General features: G+C 40.9%; 1 protein-coding gene across 1 annotated transcript; it reads right to left on the reverse strand.

The window, feature by feature from the left end:
• Nucleotides 1-206: 206 nt before the first annotated feature.
• LOC133116911 (deoxynucleoside triphosphate triphosphohydrolase SAMHD1-like) lies at nt 207-14,809 on the reverse strand. The gene is made up of 13 exons (XM_061226926.1): nt 14,765-14,809; nt 13,689-13,849; nt 13,109-13,224; nt 10,767-10,837; nt 10,450-10,605; nt 10,035-10,135; nt 6,782-6,890; nt 4,659-4,750; nt 4,428-4,543; nt 4,021-4,160; nt 3,733-3,825; nt 490-594; nt 207-344 (listed from the first exon to the last, which is right to left on the reverse strand). Exons 1-13 carry the CDS (start codon nt 14,807-14,809, stop codon nt 207-209), a joined length of 1,443 nt encoding a protein of 480 aa, XP_061082910.1.
• Between the last annotated feature and the right edge of the window lie 1,828 nt (nt 14,810-16,637).

The following is a 16,637-nucleotide window of genomic DNA, read 5'->3' on the forward strand; positions in this document are numbered from 1 at the left end:
ACGCAGACACAGGGAGAACATGCAAACTCCGCACAGAGAGGCCCCGGCCGACGGGGATTCGAACCCAGGACCTCCTTGCTTGTTCAGGATATGCAGGTTAAGATAATGGATGGATGGAATTTTATTTATTATGTTTTTTTCAAATGATAATCTGTGGATAAGGCACCAGATTGGTGGGGAAAAGGGCTGTGCTAGAGGATGGATGTTTACCCTTCGCTCAAGCGGGGACGTTTACACCACTCCTCAAAGCAGATCTTGGCTGCCTGAAAGTTTATGTCATCAGTCTTCTTGCAGTAGACCCGGATCAGTTGTTCAGCAAACGTCTTCGGAAGGAGCTGGGACACCTGTGGGCAAGACGGTCCACTGCCAGGCATCAGGAAATGCAAAAATGATGGACGGACATGATTCAAGGAAAATAGGATTCATCCTGTACTTCCTGTCTATCCAAAAATTTTCCGTAATTATACAGAAGCCCAAATAACCTCCTACCTCGTCTTCGTTGATGATTCTGGCATTTGTGGGGTCATTCTTGGTGTAAAAATACACGTTCTTGATCAGGTTATGGTTCTTCATCCCATAATCCATGTTAATAATCTGCAGGAGTAAAAAGGGAACAAAAGAGCACACACAGAAAGCATGCCAAAATTACTAAAAATTGTGTTATTAGCATGAAACGGAGACTATTATGCCAAGGCTGGCTCTAGCTGCATTGTGAACAAACAACATTCTCAAAAAAGAAAACCAGAGGACAGATAAGGAATTGACTCTGTATATATGACTCTGTCTCTGTAACAATAACATTGCCAAGAACAATGAAATCACTCGGATGAAAACAGAGAGTGAGACTTCACCCAATTATAAGACAAAGAAATATGGCTGGTAGGTGAACATTAAAAAGATATGGGATACTATAGCACAAAAAAAGCATAATTGGCAAGATGTGACAGACATGCGCTGAACTGAAAATCTGCTCTCACTCCACAATTTGGCAGTTTAATGACAAAGAGATTATACACACATATACAAACTCCTAATCTCATCCTCATGGAGATCTAGTGTCTTCTCCTCATCCTTCTCCTTCTTCTCTTTTTAATTTCATGCGGTTTCTGTTACTTTCCCATGCAAACTCTTTATTATTGTTGTTTATCGCCCCCCGGGTCCTTTGGGGAGCTTCTTGGATGAGATGGACATCCTCCTTAGCTCCTCACCAGTCAATGGCACTCCCCTGATCCTCCTGGGTGACTTCAACCTGGGGTGAGTCCCCCAGTCTTCTCTTTTGACCTTACCCTCACACTTTCCCCTCCCACCACAAAGCAGGCAACCTTCTTGACCTCATCTTCACAAGCTGCACTACAACCAACCTCTCTGTAACACCATTCCATATATCTGACCACTCCTTCATCTCTTTTTCTCTTCCACTCTCCTCTAACACCCATCCATCTCTCCCACCATCCACTATCACCTGTTGGCGGAACCTATGCCACCTGTCTACGTCCACCCTCTCATCTACGATCCTCTCCTCACTACCATCCGCGGAGTCTTTCTCTCGACTGTCTCCCGACGATGCTGCTACAACCCTGCTGCTACACCGCCCTCTGTTCCGGCACCATGCCCTCTTCCCTGAAGAGGGCCAGAGTCACTCCCCTGCTAAAAAAACCTACTCTTGACCCCTCTGCTCTGAGCAACTACCAGCTTGTCTCTCTTCTTCCCTTTCTTGCTAAAACTCTGGAAAGGGCGGTCTGCTCCAAACTGTCCACTTATCTTCTTCACAACAATCTCCACAATCCCAACCAGTCCGGCTTCAAGAGTGGCCACTCCACTGAGACCGCCCTGCTCGCGGTCACTGAGGCACTCCACTCTGCTAAAGCCAAATCCCTCTCCTCTGTCCTCATCTTCCTCGACCTGTCGGCTGCCTTCGATACAGCCAACCATGAGATTCTGCTCTCATCGATGTCTGGGATGGTTGTCACAGGATCTGTACTTGTTTGGTTTTCCTACTACCTCTCTGGTCGCTCCTACCAGGTGACTTGGAGGGGCTCAGTCTCTGACCCTCAACCCCTACAAACTGGAGTCCCAGAGGGCTCAGTTCTTGGTCCTCTCTTCTTCTCGCTATACACTCTGTCTCTTCCCATGGCTTTTCTTATCACTCTTACGCCGATGACACCCAACTCTTTATTTTCTTCCCCCCCGATACCCAGGTCACCACACAGATCTCTGCCTGCTTGGCTGATATCTCTCCGTGGATGACTTCCCACCACCTGAAGCTTAACCTTGCCAAAACTGAGCTTCTCTACATCCCTGCTAAGTCCTCTCTGACAATCGTCCTCTCACTGACTGTTGAGGACTTTTTAGTTACCTCCTCCCGTAAGGCAAAGAATCTTGGAGTGACTCTTGAACTGCCTCACCCTGGCTCCACAAGTATCCTCCACTGCCAGAACCTGCAGGTTCTTTCTCTACAATATACGCCGTATCCGTCATATCCTGGTGGAGAAAGCCACCCAGCTCCTAGTCCAGGCACTCGTCATTTCCCGCCTGGATTACTGCAACTCCCTCCTAGCCGGTCTCCCAGCTAATGCCATCAAGCCCCTCCAGCTGGTCCAAAATGCTGCAGCCCGCCTGATGACCAGTCAGCCCAGGTCGGCTCATGTCACCCCGCTCCTCATTGGCCTCCACTGGCTTCCTATTGCCGCACGCATCTGATTCAAGGCCCTAGTGTTGGCATTTCAGGCTGCTAAGGGGACTGCCCCACCTTTCATACAATCCTTAATCACTCCCTACTCCCCAGCTAGACCACTAGTCCCCAAGTCCCCAGTTGCCAGCTCTGGTCGCCTTATGGTTCCCTCACTACGAGCTCCTGGTGGTCGAGCTGCATGTTCACGCCTGTTTTCCGTTCTGGTTCCTCAGTAGTGGAATGACTTGCCTACCACTGTCAGGACAGCACAATCCCTCCCCCTATTTCGACGCAGACAAAAAACACACCTTTTCAAACTGTACCTTAGTCCTCCCTCCTGATTTCCCCCGCCCCCCTTTCTGATATCCCTATCCCTCTTGTCTACGCCCCCCCCCCCAAAAAACAAAACAAAAACAATTGCACTTCAATGATGACTATATGTTTAGAACAACTTCTAAACTTCATGTGTATTTTACTAGTTATGGATGTGATGCTTTAACTTGTGGAAGAACCTATGCACTTGTAAATTGCTTTGGAATAAAAGCGTCTGCCAAATGAGAAAAATAATTTAAAAAATAAAAACAGGGCTGGGTTTGGATTACAGCCCAGTTTTGCAATGTGGTGTGGCTGTGAGTATCTGAACCTTGAAAAGAGTATGCCATGAAATCAATTCTCAATGTAAACATTGTTTCTCACCTTGCCATATGACCAAGTATGCTCAAAGCCAACTCTAATCCAACAGAGATGAAATGTGTGCTTCACCATGCTTGATAAATATATTGTGATAAATTTAGCATAGCATCTTAGCATATTGACTGGTAACCACAGTCAAGGCTGACAAACATGAACATTTCAAAACATGGTTAAACGCAGGCCAAGCAGAAATGTAAAAGTAAATGGTTTCCAGGTATTCGCATTGTTAAATACAATAGTGCCATGATGTAGTATGAAGTATTTGGAAATGGAATTCTTATAATAATTATAACTGACCTGCATGGTGTACATAAGGTTTCAATCAGAGAACAGTTGCAAAGAGGCATTATTGTAGACATTTGACTCACAGTGACTTCGAAATCTTCAGCCTGAAGTGTTACACTTCTTCTGCTGTCAGGCAAGGCTTGAGCAATGCTGGCTGCCATCCTGGTGCACTCATCCTGAAGAAAAATGGACCACCCGAGTCAGAGTGATGAAAGACCTACTACAGAACAGTGACGCAAAGTAGACAGAGGTATAAAGGCACTGATTGTGTTAGAAATGCTCTGTCAAGGCTCCCTGTCATTCCCACCATCTCCTTCTTTCACTCTCTCCCCAATTTTACAGTGTCTACAGACTGGTTCATCTAGTCTCACCGATGTGTCTGCCACAGGATTCTTGGGTCGGATCTTGCCCAAAAACTTGTAGAGCTTGCGACAATTGATGTTTTGCAGGATGGCCCGAGCCTCAGCCAGCTCTGGAGACGAGGAGTTCAGGATCTCCTGGAAGATGTGGTCTGAAAAGGGAATGGGGGGGGGGGGGGGGGGTTCTTCTTCTTATTATTATTATCAGGTGTAGTCTTAATTCTTAAGCCTAAACGTTCTCAAGAGCTAAACAATTTTCAAAAACTTGGGCTGCATATAGGTGATGCAGATAGCACCTGCACTTTAGTAAATTTGATACCATTGTGTTTTAAAGGGCACTTAATTTGCTGCTCTTCCATTAAATCTCAGCAATATGAGAGCCTTCCATCACTAAATAACAGGTAAGTAAAGTGCCTAACCGGTGAGTTTGGTGTAAGCCTCCATATCCTCAATGGCAGTGGAGAGGGAGAAAGTCTTGCCATCAGAGCCTATGATCTTAAAGTGTTTGTCAGCCTTCACAAAAGCCTCTGTTATCCTGTAGACAAGAGAAGCCATCACTGTTTACATTTATATCATTATGGCAAAGCAATATTGGACATGGTTCCCCAGTATGAGCTGGGGTCTTTTTGGAAAAGTGTGAAGGTACTCACATTGTTGCGATGATGTTTCCCACTTTGTGCTGGCAGGCCCGGCGATGAAGGCTATACCGTGTGTAGAACATGTCGTACAAATTTCCCACTTCCTGGAACCAACAGAAATTGGCAAGGTGCTCACAAAACCATACGATTAACATACGCATCATAATGGCAAAACAAAAGTCCTAATAATATCAAAATAATAAATCATATCAGCAAAAGGGAAGTTTGGTGCAAGTATAATCCATGTGCAATGCATGAGACTTGTTTGATTCTAAAATACAAAGATACTTAAACTAGGTCTTCAGCTTCTGATGGGAATGGTGAGTATCTGTCCCAGTGAAAGTAATTTGCTTCGACCCCCCTGATAAAATCCTATCAAAAATCAAAGCAGGCCTTTGATTTTTGATAGGATTTTATCAGGGGGGTCGAAGCAAATTACTTTCACTGGGACAGATACTCACCATTCCCATCAGAAGCTGAAGACCTAGTTTAAGTATGTGCTTTTGTTTAGTGTCGTTTTTATATACTGGAGAATGTAGTCAGATTCCCAGGCACATAATGCATGTAGATTTTGTTGTGGTGTCTATAGCCAGACCCACATAGTGCGTATAGCCTTTGTCAGGTATGACTTTTAAGACAATTTGGTTTCTCTTGTAAAACTTTTATTTATATTTAATTTGGAATTGAATGTGATTAAGTAAGTAACCTGCCTGATAAAATACATTGTTGGTTACTCCCTAGAGTTGGTCTAGGGAGGTTGCAAATTTACGCTTAATGTATCATGGCATATTGCACCCGTAGGCCTCTGACAGTAAATCAATCGCCTCCGCTAGTCAGTTCATTCATGTCAAGAACAGTCATAGCTAATGTTGGTCTTCTTGGGTCCCTGAGCTGCCATCGCCTACACCCAAAAGCAGTTATTCCTGCGACCTCTGTAATGACTGGAGATATCTAGCCAGCTTGTGAGACATGCTGTAGCGTGGGAAGCTAAGCGGAGAGCCAGCTTGTAAGACATGCAGAGGACTATTCAGGGAGTCTGTTACGGTACAGGATTCCTTTAGCGATCAAGTCTAAATTATAAATAAGAAATCTACCAAACCTAGATAACTCATCTAAATTGTTATTAAAATGGAGTCAGATAATAAATACAAAGGTAGATTTATTGGCCCTATTGTGGAGATGCCCGGACCAGTAGAAAGCGGAAGGCAGAGTGTTGTTGAAATTATATATTCATGTGATTATTTTATTATTAATTACTTATCCTATTATTGTTGCTTATGCTGGAGTGATCCAGATCATACATAATTGTTAAAGTACCATAACTTTCTTTGTGCTAATGAATATTATTTTCTGTAACTGTGTGAGTGGAGATGTCTCTCCCTGTCTGTACCATGGGCCTCCAAGGCCACGGCCATTAACTGTGTGTTCTGGACTATCTTGTCTTGGTGCCTGAGAGCCTGCAGAACCAAAAACATAAGACCTCATGACGGAAGCTACCATGGGGATTATCTTCCTGGAAATAGGGAGTTAAAACAAGATAAGATAGATTTCTCAGACGCGCAGTTAATTGCACAGGCCCCTGCGTATACATCATGCTGGAATGTTTTGAGAACATGTATCTGCATAGACAGTACCTTGAAGGGGGAGATATGAATAAACAATCTGTTGTAAGGAGAAGAGTGGTGGATCGTCTTTGAATATTGATCATTGGGAATATTAATATTCAAAGGGGGCGTACATTTGTTGTGCTCTGCACATACAAATATCCAGACAAAGGAGAAAAACCTTTGTCCTTGTTTTTGCATGTAACTTGGACCCTATGCGCATAATACAGATTGGATTTTATGTACTGTCTCTGTCTCTGAGTGTTTTCTTACAGGAATAAATTAAAATTCCCACCACATAGAGTGGTACTACTGTCTTTGTAACTTGGTTTATTTATTGGCTGATGTAGTCATTAACCATTAACATTTAACCCTACTAACCTCATTCAGGTCAGAAGGACAAGCACACAGATACCTTCACCCTCGCTAAATTCTGTTGCTGGGTTCGTGCAAGGCTTATTCCAGATACAATAGATTCCATTTCACAATGTGGTGTGTGGGGTCCTAGTCTCTGCATGGTGGCACCAGTACCTTGTCTCTAGGGCAGATGTGCTTCAATCCGTCCACCTCACACACACGTAAAAATTTCAGGTAGCGTCGGTGGTCAAAGCTATTTTGCATGCCCAGGTAGTAGGAGTCTCTAATGGCAAAGAGAGAAGTTTGTAAAGATTATGGAAATTGGATATTGGTTAAAAAAATTTAATTAAATTAATCATTAACTGGCAAACAGACCCAACTGTCATGACATGCACGTTGCTTGTTCTGAGTAATTGACTCATTCATTGAAAGGGGCATGTTCAAAATAATAGCAGTGTGGATTTAAATAAAAACAGATGTCATTAATTGTCCTTTATTAAGGAAGAAGGGAAGCAAATGTTTCGCACATTGTCATAAAATATATTTCCTTCTGAATTGCTAAGAAACATTGTTTGGAGGACCAACGTCATTTTATTAAAAAGTTGGAGAGGGGAAAACGTATAAAGAAGTGCAGCAAATTATAGGATGCTTGGCTAAAATTATCTCAAATGCTTTAACATAGCAACAAAAACCCGAAACACATGGAAGAAAACGAGCAACTACTGTTAAAACGGATCGAAGAGTAGTCAGAATGGCGAAGATTCAGCCATTCATCAGTTCCAGAAAGATCAAAGATGATCTACAATTACAAGTGCTGTTAGTCAGGATGATCGAAGCTAAGCTATTAGCAAGAAGCCGCCCGTAAAGCACCATTGTTGAAAAAACCGCATGTGCACAATCGGTAAAAAATAGCCAAGGAACACATCGATTGGCCCAAAGGGAAATGGCGTAACATTCTGTGGACTGATGAGAGTAAAATTGTTATTTTCTGGTCTAGTGTTCATCGACAGTACTTCAGAAATGGGTGTTTCAACAAGACAACAACCCCAAACACATGAGTAAGTGAGCAACATCTTGGTTCCAGACAAAAAGGATTGAGATAATGGACTGGCCAGCTCAATCCCCCAACCTCAACCCCATTGAAAACTTGTGGGGTGACATTAAAAATGCAGTTTCTGAAGCAAAACCCAAAAATTCACAGGAACTGTGGAATGTAGTTTGTTCATCCTGGGCTGAAATACCTGTTTCTAGGTGGCAGAAGTTGGTTGACTCGATGCAACGCAGATGCACAGCAGTTATCAAAAACAATGGTTATGCAACTAAATATTAGTTCAGTCATTTAAAGTGAAGTTAAATCTTGAATGATTTCTTCAATTTATACAGTAAGTGGTTGAGTTTGAAGAGAAAAATGTAGACAGATTAATATTCCTTTTCTTTGCTTCCTGTAAAAGAATAATGCATACTTTTGAAATATGGGACTAAAAGCTATTTAAAAATATCTGCACTTTATTCACTTTTTTTAATGAACTGCTATTTATTTGGACACAACTGTATATATATATTTTAAGTGAGGACTGTAAACAGGCAGTTCTAAAGTGGTCATCAACTGATTATTCTGGGATGGATAAAACTATAGTTTATAATTGAATATTACTGTCAGAGAAATAACCAAAAAAGTACTAGTTCCATATGAATAAAAAATAATCTAAATTGGGGATGAACAATAACATCATCATTGAATAGTTATGAACTGATAATAGCTTAATAATCATTTAGTTTCAAGCTATATTTTTGTTAAAACACAGCAAGTACTTTTTGTGTAATTTCTCAGAGACCCACCAAGTATAAACTATGTAGAGTGAGGTCTGTAAGTATTTGGACAGTGGCACAATTGATTTTCTTTTGGCTCTGCAGCACATTGGATTTAAAATGAAACAATGAATAAAATGAGATTAAAATACAGACTGTCACCTTCAATTTGAAGGTACTGTATGTACGTCATCAGGTGATCTATATAGGAATTGCATCCTTTTTTATACATAGTTCCCCCATTTTAGGAAACCAAATGTAATTGGACAGTTGGCTTCTCAGCTGTTCTGATGTGATAGGTGTATTCAATCGCTTCCTTAGTGCAGGTATAAGAAAGATTTCAGTATCAAGTCTTGATTATAGGCTTTGGATTGCCTTTGGAGTCTGTCATTGGAATTTGTCAACATGAGGACCAGAGTTGTCAGTGACAGTTGACAGTCAAAGAAGCAATTATGAAGCTGAGAAATAGGAAAAGTCCAACAGAGATATATTAGGCTTACCAAAATAAACTAGTTGGAACATAATTAAGAACTGGTGAGCTCAGTAAAAGGAGCTGCCGAAGAAGAAAGGGGTGTACAGTTGATGACCAAATAAAGAAAAACCAAAAAAACACCTGTCTAGCAGATCAGAAACACTCTTCATCATGCAGGTGTGGATGTGACTACTGTCTGCAGAAGATAACAGAAATACAGAGGCCACACTGCAAGATGCAAACCATTAGTAAGCAGGAAAAACAGGATGGCCAGATTACAGCTTCCTAATAAGAACCTAAAGGAGACTGCAGAGTTCTGGAAAAAGGTATTTTGGAAAGATAAGATCAAGATTGACTTGTAACAGTGTGATGGCAAAAAGGGAGTAGGCCAAAAGTGGCCACCATCTGCCCACGATCCAAAGCAAACCCCCTCATCTGTGAAACATGGTGGTGGCGGTGTTACCATTTAGGCATGCATGGCTGCCACGTGTGCTGGCTCATTAACTCTGGTCCTCATGGTCACTCCAGTGGCAATCCTAGAATCAGGACTAGATACTGACCGATTTCACTGAGGAAGTGATTGAACACACAAGTAATCAGAAGAAGCGGAGAAGCCAAAACCTGGCATAAAGTTAAATAGTATCTATTTATAAATCCTGCCCTTCAAAACCTGGCTCCACTACACTATGTCCTGGCAAGCTATTCCACGCACTCTCTGCGTGAAATATATATTATCCTTTTCTAATTTCCAATTATGCCCCCTCATTCTGCTAACCAAACTCCTGAATAATTGCCTGTACTTCACTTAGTTAATCCCTTTAAGAAATGTAAAAGCCTCAATCAAATCACCCCTAAGTCTCATGATCTAGCTTATTAGTCCCCATGAAGTCTGAGTAATGGGTCCTTATTACACCCCTAAGTCTCCTTTTACCAATCTTAAAGAGATTAGGCATCTTGAATCTTTCTGATGTCAATCTTTCTTTAAGTCAATTGGGTAGCCGTTCTTTGAACCTTTTCAAGCACCACTATATCTTTCTTGTAGTGCAGAAGGTGGTGGGAACTTTGTTGTAGGAAATCAGCGTCTGAGAAGATATTGATATCAGCCCCAGAATTTCCATAAAGTGCACTTCTACCAAAATCACTCACCTAGCAAGATAATCGAACTTGTCCACATCAATTCCATTGTTGTTGTTGGCCACAATCTCATACAAGAAAGATTTTTCTTCCTGTCTTCCTTGATATGGCCACTGTAGAGATGAGAAAAAACAATATTTGGAACCTAGCACAGAAAAAGCCCATAGAGAAGAGATATGTCAGAATAAAGAGCAGGCCTATGTGTTTGGGTTACATTACATTACATTTGGCAGGCGCTCTTATCCAGAGCGACGTACAGTTGATTAGACTAAGCAGGAGACAATCCTCCCCTGGAGCAATGGAGGGTTAAGGGCTTTGCTCAAGGGCCCAACGGCTGTACGGATCTTATGGTGGCTACCTTGCCTATCCCAGTCATTTACCTTAACCACTACGCCACAGGCCGCCCCGGGTTATCGTAGAGACGCACCTGGCCGGGAGGAACATGGTTCCGCAGGGGTCCGGCGATCTGTTCCTTAATAAACACCAAATCCTCAGGCAGTTTCAGCCCATGATCCGGCAGCTTTGTCCTCAGATTGTTTTTGTCGAGCAGGTGATCTAACATTTGCACAGATGCAGTCTCATGCTAGAGCATGCACAGACAGACGGACAGACAGCATTAAGGATAAGCATAAGCATAAGCACCAGCATGAACCGATACGCATTGTGTGGTTTATAGAGTAATGTAAAAGCCAAAATACAGGCAACAAAAGAACAGGACACAAAAGAGTAGAAGTTGAAAAATACCTTCCACCCCAAACCCGGGCGTGCTTTTGGGATGAACATTCCATCGAACGTGTGGGAAAAAGGGCCATGTCCTGACCACAGCAAGAGAGATGAAAGAGGGGATAAGAACTGTCACTCAGAATAAAAATATATACGATAACAATTGGGGAAAAATAAAACCGAAAAAATAATAAAATATATTACAATAGGGAAGATGACGCTCCTTATAGCAGACCTTTAAAAATAGCAACAAAATCAACCAATAACGTGACTACATTATCCTCCAACTTCAATAAGGAAAGAGATGCAAATCAACAGACAGTGTAGGCTAATTAGTGTTCCGTTTCAACCTGACAGAAGATGCATGTTATGGCTCAGACACGGACACAGATTTGAGGACGTCTAGACAGATAACCGCACCCAGCACCAACAGGGCTGTTTCGACTGGACAGGATTCTGAATGCTTCAGGATTCTTCAGACAATATTGATGAACTCACATACTGTATGTGGTTTACAGTTGCTTTTTGTGAGGATGCTGTGATTTCTTCAAAACTAGCGAAGATTTATCCCAACAATAAGCCTTAGGTTAATAAGTCACTGGAGGGTTTATTGGCCAAAGAGAATTCCAATGATGAGGCTGCCGAAAGAGAAACCATCAATGTAAAAGGAAAAAATTGAGGGTAGGCTTGGTTCAAATTTGAGATTGGCTTGGAATGGAATGAAAACTATGGTTGGGCTGCAGGAGATGAAAATTGAGAATGTGGTGAACAGTAAGCTTGAGGTCCGTCCAACTTGGCGTGGATTCAGGGTACCCAAGCTCAAGTATAAGAGAACCATTAATCTGCCGAACAAGCACAAGTAATCATACTTTTTATTTATTTCATTATTTTATTTATTGATAATGCACCCTACATATTATATAAACTTAATATTAACTTGTGCATATTCAGTTTATTAACTTTATGGCTATAGGTCTACACTCACTGAGCACTTTATACAGTATTTATTAGACTTATTTTTTAGACTTCTACTGCTGTAGCCTATTCACTTAGTGCTGTGTGTTCAGAGATGCTCTTCTGCATACCACTGTTATAATGTGTGGTTATTTGCATTACTGTCACATTCCTGTCAGCTTTGACCAGTCTGGCCATTCTCCTCTCATTAACAAGGCATTTATGTCTGCAGAACTGCTCCTCACTGGATTATTTTTTTTTGCACCATTCTTTGCAAACTCTAGAGACTAGTGTGTGTGAAAATCCAAGGAGATCAGCAGTTTTTGAGATACTCAAACCACCCTGTCTGCCACCAATAATTCCACAGTCAAAGTCATTTAGATCACATTGTATATCATTCTGATGGTTGATGTGAACATTACCTGATGCTCCTGATCCATATCTACATGATTATATGCATTGCACTGCTGCCACACAATTGGCTGATCAGATAATCGCATGAGTATGTAGGTGTAATAAAGTAACGATGTTCCTAATAAAGTGCTTGGTGAGTGAATGTATTGCTGACTACCTTAGACCTGTCATTTTAAGTGTTCTTTCAACTTGTGTGTTCTGTGTTCTTTTAAATCTTTCTGCAAATTGCCCTTCGAGGGACAATAACAGAATTGTATTGCAGTGCATTCCCTGTACTGGTGAGGGAAACTGACTTGCATTATATTTACTTACCTGTCAGGTTCTCTGTTTTTCATTGTCAGTTTTTGTCTAAGTTGTTAGCTTTTCCATAGCTTTACCTTAGTCTGTTTCCTGGTTGTTCCATTCATTCATTAATTTCATCTGTGTTTTATTTAGTGTCTCCGCCTTCCCAGTCCTTATATGTACTTTTTTTTTGTATCCTGTCATTCCACTCACCTGTTCCTCATTATCATGCTTGTTATGTCCATGTATTAAACTCCCTTTGTTTCTGTCCTTTGTTGCCAGATTGTTGTGTGTCCTGACCATACTTTCTCATTTCTGATTGATCGCCATTACGGCCTGTTTTGTCTCCAGCTCTAGATTTATCCTCCAAAGTTTTTCGCCCCTGTTTGGCTTCTTGGTTTTTGTTTCCGGATTCTGTTTTTGTTTGGACTGCCCATGTGTTATCAACCCGTTCCCTGTGACTTTGACTTCATATTGGATTACTCCTGATATATCGGTTTGCTGGTGTACCAACCCATTGCATGGACTCTCGTTTACAAACTGCCTGTTCTCTGTTGCTACCGACCTTCGCCTGTTTACTCTGCTGCAAAGAAAATTAAGACTTGAAAGCTTACTCCTGTGGTCTCGCGACTGGGTTACTGTTCTGGTCCCTGACAATACCAACTGTTTAGGGTAAGAGGAAGATGTATTGACGGAGGGCCTGTGAAACATACCAAGGTCATGGCACAGTCCTGCTATCTGGACACACAGTATGTCGTTCTTAGTAATATTCAGCTCAGTCTGGCGCAGTTTCAGGGCATTCATCAGTTCTTCTGCCAGGTAGCACACCCTGCCAGAAAGACCACATTCTTTTACATTGTTTACAGTACATTATTTGGTAAGTGGATACCCAGAGGCAAATTGGATCCACCCAGTGGATCCACCCAATTTACACAGCTAGATGCCAATTTTCAATGATAGGATTTTAGAGGCCCACCCTGGGAATCAAATCATTTGGTTACAAACTCACCTTCTTGACAACTAGCACACACTGCTACTCTGTGCTATAAGCTCTTGACCCACACTCAAAAATATACTTACTGTGACACTTTTAAGAGCTGCCAAATCATACCCTGCTTTTATTTTTCAATGCATAATTGTTATGTTTTATGCTTCATTCGCGACTGTCGTAAAAATGCTATTAATTGAACATTTCCGAAATAATAAAATATTAAAATTGGTTAAGGTAATAAAAACCTTTGCCATGCAAGACCTAAATGGCACTTGAGCCCTTTTAAAGGGAACATGACGTACCCAATAGAGTGTTCAAAGCGGGTGTGGCAGGCTCCTGGATAAACAAAGTCTGTGGCTCCCAGCTGCTTGAGGTGGCGCAGACGCTGGAACTGAGGTGTGTCAATAATGCTCACCAGCAAAGGGTGCAATTCAATATGGCCGTGGATAGGGTCATTGAACACCTATAAGGATGTGAGGAATCATAGCAAAGGAAAATGCTGAAGACCAATCCATATTGAGTTCAACTTGAGTTTTCTTTATTGGCATGAATACAGTAGTGTGCTAAAGCCTAGATTAATGTTTTCTACATTTTGTCAGTAGAAAATAACAAATTTGAGACAGACATTAATTATTCAAAAGATTAAATGTTACGGAGGTTGCTAAAAACAACCTACCAGCCAATTTTCTGATTCAAGCACAAGACAGTTTACCTAAGAGATTTGATGTGGTTTTAAAGGTTAATGGTGGTCAAAATATATATTGATTTAGTTTAACTGTTTACTACTGTTTATAATACATTTTTCAATATTTAGAAACTTTTAATTTCATTATTCTGAAAGCATCTTCGCTTTACAGACTTTTTTTTACAAGTGCATAAGACTTTTGCACAACACTGTACATACAGCAAATATAGAGAAAGGGTAACACACAAGTAGTGCTGTAGAAGGTCATGAATACAGTAGTGTGCAGTGATGATTATACACTTAACACAATGAAGATAAATCATAAACCAAGGACGATTCAAGTATTTATTTCATGTAACATTGGTTCATGTAGAAGAAAATAAGTAAACAGATAAGACAATATATTAGTCTCTTTTGGAGAAAAAATTCAATATCTAGTGTGGCCAAAACCCTTTGCTTTGCATTTAATCGTTCACATATTTTTTATATGTCTTCACTTGTTAAACCATTCCATATGGTTTGAAGCTCATTCCAAAGAGATTCTTTCGATGTTACAACAGATGTATTTATCCAGCAAATCCCAGATTTGCTCAATTGGATTAAGGTCTGCACTTTGAGTGGGCCAAGTCATAACATTTATGTCATCAGAAGATTATTTTCATCAAGTGACCAACCGGCATCATGTAAGGCTACAATGCGGCTACGAACAATCTCAGAGAGCTCCTTCCGTCGTGCCATCGTGTTTAACACTGTGACACTGCTCAAAGTTTGTGTTACCTTAAATACAGGGACAGCTGACCATCAGAAGTAATATTGCAGAATAATGTTTCTTCAAGCCAGTTTAAACAAGTTGTTTAGCATCAACAATCATGGAATGAGCCTTCATTCATGCTATGCAAAAGTCAAAAAAGAAAAATGTAAATTAAAAAAATATATAATAATTTTCAGTGTTTCTGTTTATTAGCCATACTTTTACCCCAATGTAAATGGTAAATGGTTGGAATTTATATAGCGCCTTTATCCAAAGCGCTGTACAATTGAAGCTTTCTCGACTGCTCTTACCACCTGAGCCAGTGTCGCCCCCAATGTAATTGTGGGAATGAATTTTTTTGTTCTGTTTGCCCACAATAGTATTGATCAATACATTTTCACCAAAACATTTTAAAGAAGAAATATATTAGGACCCATTTTAGACAAACGTGGTGGTGTATAATCATCACTGCACATTACTGTACATTTGAACCATTTCAAACACAATAAACAATCACTCTCCTCTCTTGTGTATTCAATGTCTGCTCATCTGAGCAAAAAGTGCAGTTTTACCTTGCTGTCTTGCATCTTGATTGTCGATTGCCAAGGAATGCAGAAAGTAACTCACATACAGTAACACGACTTTGTCCGTGGCAGCCGAATCCAATGCTTGGGTTTTGTAGAACAAGTCTTGTCGAATTTATAAAGTCTTCCCACCGGCTTTTTAAACGCTGTGTAATCTGTCTTCCTGTTGGTCGACTGGTGAGCAACCGTCGAAAGATGCTGCGTCCCTTGTCAACTCAAGCTTTCAAGGGTGTGGCTGAAAGTCCCAACAGAGTATATATTATTTCCATAGAAACATATTTCCAAAGCAACACAAAATAAATATATTATTTCCATATATATTATTTCCAAATAAATAAGACGGTCCTACACAGGGGCATCACAGGAGCAAGATCCTACCGCCCTGCTATGAGTTATGAGCATTCAGCAGGCCTCACTTTCTGCTGGAGGAGAAAACACAATGTTATTCTTCTTCTGCACAAAAGCTCCAGAGAGAGCCAGCAGTGTCCATGGTGTGCAAACCCCCTCTATTGGGAAAGGACAATGTCAGGAGCCAGAGCTGCACATATGCATGCAGGGCAGGGATTCCATAGCAACACGGAATATTATCTATATCTTATGTTGGGGAAAGCTATATCCTTTTATTTCAACACATTTGCTCTCATGTTTTCTGAATCTCATGTTTTCTGAATACCACAGGTATAAGGTTGGCACCCCTAACAATTTTTGTAAATAAAATCAAACAAAGTGAAAACCTATTTTGGCAATACAATTTTACTTAATTTAGCTCATCTCAGTCTAATGGAACTATATTGTATCATTCTATCACTTCCTGTTTCACTAGAGTACAAAAATGAGGTAACATGTATGCAAAATCCCTTTGTCATCCATCAGCATGGGGAAAGCCAAAGAACGGTCAATTCATAACAGAAACGAGGTGCTTGACCATCACAAGTCTGGTAATTAGTACATTGTTTTTATTTTTATTTTTTTTCATTTTCTGTTTTGGAAGGGCGGGGGGGGTTACTGCTGATGCCTGTGACAGTCAGACCAATATCAACTCTCAGAAACCTGTAATATTGCAGTTCAAGCTAGGATGTGCCCAACAGACCAAAAGTTCAAAATGCAATTTATATCACCATCTGGTGGCTGTTTTGAAGAATTGCAATGTCATTTCCTCAACTCTGCTGGTGTCTGAATAATTTAAATAGATATGTGTAACAGATAATTCAGACATTGATTGATCTATGAA

This window comes from Conger conger, chromosome 17, assembly GCF_963514075.1.
Source record: "Conger conger chromosome 17, fConCon1.1, whole genome shotgun sequence".
NCBI lineage: Eukaryota > Metazoa > Chordata > Actinopteri > Anguilliformes > Congridae > Conger > Conger conger.